The sequence below is a fragment of the Daktulosphaira vitifoliae genome, unplaced genomic scaffold (assembly GCF_025091365.1).
Source record: "Daktulosphaira vitifoliae isolate Bord-2020 unplaced genomic scaffold, ASM2509136v1 Scaffold_3417, whole genome shotgun sequence".
NCBI lineage: Eukaryota > Metazoa > Arthropoda > Insecta > Hemiptera > Phylloxeridae > Daktulosphaira > Daktulosphaira vitifoliae.
Window position 1 is genome coordinate 1 of NW_026102977.1, and position 1081 is coordinate 1081.

Here is a 1081-nt window from a genome sequence, read left to right on the forward strand (position 1 = left end):
AGAGATCGTACGTTCTCCATCGAGGCTACTGTCAACATGATTAAAAACCTCGTGGACTGCGACGAATTCCAAGATATTGCCACCCTTAGGGTACGCGTGAGTAACTGAATTTATTCACTAAACGAGCTTTTTTTATTCTACGTAAAGCTGAATTATTTGTGTTATTTTAGAATATGGAAGACTTGCTAGAACATAATTCTGATTTGTCAGCTAAACTCATGCAAATAGGCGACTCTATTGTGTACAAATTAGTACAATGGACCAAACGTCTACCGTTTTATTTAGAACTTCCTGTTGAAGTAATTAATTTTTTATTTCGAAATGTCAATCTACTTGATTTTCCTTATTAAATTTTCGGTTGTTTTAATATAGGTACACACCAGACTATTGACTCATAAATGGCACGAGTTACTGGTGTTAACCACATCTGCGTATCAGGCCATTCACGGGCCACAAAAGATATGGAGTTCTGGTAATATTAACGGTGGTGACCGAAACGACGACACTGAGTTCAACCAGGAAGTATCACATAACCTGCACATTTTGCAGACCTGTCTGTCGTCAATGATGGGCAAACCTATCACGATGGACCAGTTGCGACAAGACGTGGGCGTCATGGTAGAGAAAATCACTCACGTCACATTGATGTTCAGGCGATTAAAATTAAGAATGGAGGAATATGTTTGCCTGAAAGTCATTATCATGTTGACACAGAGTGAGTATATCTATCCGTTGTTTTTCGATAGGTCTCAACAATTGTTTTACTAATTAAAAATGTTTGTTTTTTACAGATAATGGAAGTACCGCTAGTGAGTTAGAAACAATTCAAGAGAGGTACACGTCGTGTTTGAAGACTTACGTCGAACACACCTTCCCAATGCAACCAAACAGGTTGCAAGATCTCCTAAATCGACTACCAGAGGTAAGCGAAAATCTTTCTCTAAATTATAGGTTCAATTAATAAATGAAAGATCAAATATATTTACCAAATAAATATTTAATTTTTTAAATAATTGACAAATTAAAATTTTTTTTTTCTAATAATTTCTATAAATAATTATAAAATTATAAATATACTTTT

At 34.8% G+C, this 1081-nt stretch overlaps 1 protein-coding gene across 2 annotated transcripts; it reads left to right on the forward strand.

Moving 5' to 3' along the window:
* The first annotated feature begins 6 nt into the window (after positions 1–6).
* LOC126910045 (hormone receptor 4-like) lies at positions 7–963 on the forward strand. 2 transcript variants are annotated; one of them, XM_050692442.1, is made up of 4 exons: positions 7–96; positions 171–299; positions 373–715; positions 792–963. In XM_050692442.1, the coding sequence occupies exons 1-4, from the start codon at positions 37–39 to the stop codon at positions 959–961; spliced, it is 702 nt and encodes a 233-aa protein (XP_050548399.1). In that variant the 5' UTR covers positions 7–36; the 3' UTR covers positions 962–963. The 2 variants fall into 2 exon arrangements, with proteins under 2 accessions (XP_050548399.1, XP_050548400.1); XM_050692443.1 differs by having other exon boundaries at positions 7–90.
* Positions 964–1081: the final 118 nt, after the last annotated feature.